Source organism: Teleopsis dalmanni, chromosome 1, assembly GCF_002237135.1.
Source record: "Teleopsis dalmanni isolate 2A chromosome 1, ASM223713v2, whole genome shotgun sequence".
NCBI classification, from domain to species: domain Eukaryota; kingdom Metazoa; phylum Arthropoda; class Insecta; order Diptera; family Diopsidae; genus Teleopsis; species Teleopsis dalmanni.
The window spans coordinates 163,473,608-163,476,531 of NC_051846.1; the positions used below are offsets into that span (position 1 = coordinate 163,473,608).

Genomic DNA, 2,924 nt, shown 5'->3' on the forward strand with positions numbered 1-2,924 from the left:
AAATATTTTTGAAAAAAGCTTCTCAAAAAAAAATTAAGGTAAATTGTTTTTATACTACAGGTTTTTTAAACCGTTTTTTTAAAAACACTTTAAAAAATATCTATTTGATAACGTGTTAAAATTTACTTGCACTATTCCGATTTCCCAGGTACGCCCACATAGCAACACATATGTTAGTAATTACAATTATTAGCAACTATTTGTGATGTTCGATTTTAAAAATATATTGATTTGAAATAATTTGAATTGAATCTTATTTAGTAATATTTTTAAGTTTTTGTTTTTTATGTTGTTAATTCAAATATATTGTAGTTAATATATGTATATATCTTAACCCTAAAATCTTTATAATGTATTTTGAATATTAATTATTATAATCTTTTATAACGTATCATATTTTGAATATTAATTATTATAATCTTTTATAACATATCATAAATTAAATAATTGTAGCATATTTATAATATTACCATAAAAAAAATGTATTGTTTTAATGACCAAAAAATTTTTAATAATAATTTGGTTTTTTTACGGCCTATTCGTAATAATATAATTGTAACAATTGGTATTTTAACCGATATTTCGACTATCGGTGATGATGATGATTTAGTTAAAGTAAAATCCTTTAAAAACAAATAAAATATTTTTAAAAATTTCATTATTTTAATATCAACCAATTAGCCATCAAAAAAACCAAATTATTATAATAAAATATTATAATATTAAAATTAGAAGCGTAATCAGCTAATTCTTTATTTATTTAAATACATTGATTTTTAAAATATAATAATATAATGTAACAATTTATTGAATAAAATGAAAAATAAAGAACTATTCACACTTTGAGATAGTGAAATTTTATATACATTGTAAATATAAATTTAATATTTTTAATATTTCACAAATAAATTTTGCTATAAAATCAAATTTTCACCAGCATATAAAAATAAGTGTTAATAGTTTTTATACTAATTTATATACAAACTTATTTACACATATATTATTTACTTTAACAAATTTTACAAATCAGTTTTATACAGCACAAAATGCAAGCTCGCTCTCAGAAACTCTCTCAATTTAATATTTTTTGCATAATCAAATTGAAAATTGTAAAATTTAATTCCTACTATTTTTTTATTTTATTTTATTTTTAAATTAAGTTAAGTTTATTTGCTTTCACAATAAAAGTAATCAGTTTAATTCTATACGTATATATCACTATTGAAAACGTCAAAATTTTTTCTATTGTGAATAGTCCAATGGTTGTATTGTCGCGTATATTCATAGCTGACGCTGTTGAAATAAAAAGCACGCAAAATATTAGTAAATTTTACAAAAATATTAAGTACGCAAAGTTGTAACAATGAGTGAAAATAACGAAGGTCTCATAGAGTATGTCGTTTATGAATTTGTTAAAGATGATACAGTTGAAGAAATTGTTGGCGAAGAATATATTTTGGAAGAATGCGAGGAAAAAAGTGTAATAGTCCAAAATGATATGGAATTGTTGCCAGTTAGTGAAATAATCGAAATGGATTCCGATGAAATCTTTGAAATTAAGACCGAAAATGTTGAAGTAGAAGATTTTAAAGAGGAAAGCATAGGCTCATTATCTGAAGTTATTGATGAATCTCCACCTACACCACCAAAAAGAAAAGTATTACTCAACGGTCCACGACGCTATGTACTTTTTGACGAACTAATAGCAACAATTGTAGAAATCGATCACGATGATACACCAATTGTAGAATTTTCTATGTCAGGTGCGGATGATGATGCAAAATTACCAGTCGAATGCGGTATATGTCCTGATGTTATGCATAAGTCCAAATTGGCAGTACATCTTAAAACTCATTTAACAGCAGATGGACATCGTTATGCTTGTATTTACTGCACAGAAACCTACAAAGATTACAAATATCTGGCTGGACATGCACGCCGTCATATGGGTATACGACCTTATGTTTGTTCACCATGTAAATTGTACTTTTCTACAAAACAAGACCTGCGTGTACATAACCAACGTCGCCATCAGGCCAAAGATCATATATGTGAAATATGCGGCAAAACTTTTTCGCAGAACACAATGCTTAAACGGCACCGTGAATCAACGCATGAGAAAAAGTTACGTTTTCAATGTGAGCACTGTCCAAAGGCTTATTACAAAAATTTTGCATTGAAAGAACATATTCGTAATGTACATCTTGGTGATCGCCGCATGCTTGTATGTCCATTCTGTGGAATGGAATGTAGAGATGCACATAAAATGGCCAGACATCGTAGAGAATTACATCTTAATCAATCACATTTTCAATGTAATATATGCAATGAAGAATTTACAGAAATTGGTTATTTCGATGCACATAAACGTTCAATCCAGTGTCGAAATAATACAAAACGCAAGCAGGCAGAGGGAATGCAAATTGTCCAAATTGTTGATGAAGGCGATTCAAAAGAAACTTTCGTGGACTTACTAGAAAATGAGTGATTAGGCTAAAAATTAATTTTAAAATAATATTTTATCAAATTTAGCTAATATAATTTAATGAATGAAATAACTGAAATATTGTTATATTTTGAGATATGTTTTTTTTTATTGTATGTATATAATTAAAAATCTTTGCTTTAATTAACAATAAAATGTAATTACTGACTATACGGTAGATATGTTTTTAATTTTGGTTAGCATTATAAAGATTGTGTTATTCTGCATTTTATGAATTTTATAAATATTTTATTAATTTTCACATAACCGTGTAGTGTGATATTAACAATTTAGTAGAATAGCACTATGGTTTGTTTCAAAAACAAAGTGCAATGATCATTTATTGTATAGTAAAGCTTAAACTACGTAAATGGATAATGAATATTGGAACTATATAAATTCTGTTATCAATAATTACAAATTAAACAGTCTTTTTAAA

General features: G+C 25.9%; 1 protein-coding gene across 1 annotated transcript; it reads left to right on the plus strand.

Annotated features, from left to right (window-relative positions):
• The first annotated feature begins 1,245 nt into the window (after positions 1–1,245).
• On the plus strand, positions 1,246–2,651 carry LOC119669782 (zinc finger protein 2 homolog). The gene has a single exon (XM_038079802.1). It carries the CDS (start codon positions 1,364–1,366, stop codon positions 2,486–2,488), a length of 1,125 nt encoding a protein of 374 aa, XP_037935730.1. The 5' UTR covers positions 1,246–1,363; the 3' UTR covers positions 2,489–2,651.
• Positions 2,652–2,924: the final 273 nt, after the last annotated feature.

Bases quoted from the DNA above. Each gene is read 5' to 3' on its own strand.
- LOC119669782 (XM_038079802.1), top strand. From the start codon at position 1,364: ATGAGTGAAAATAACGAAGGTCTCATAGAGTATGTCGTTTATGAATTT.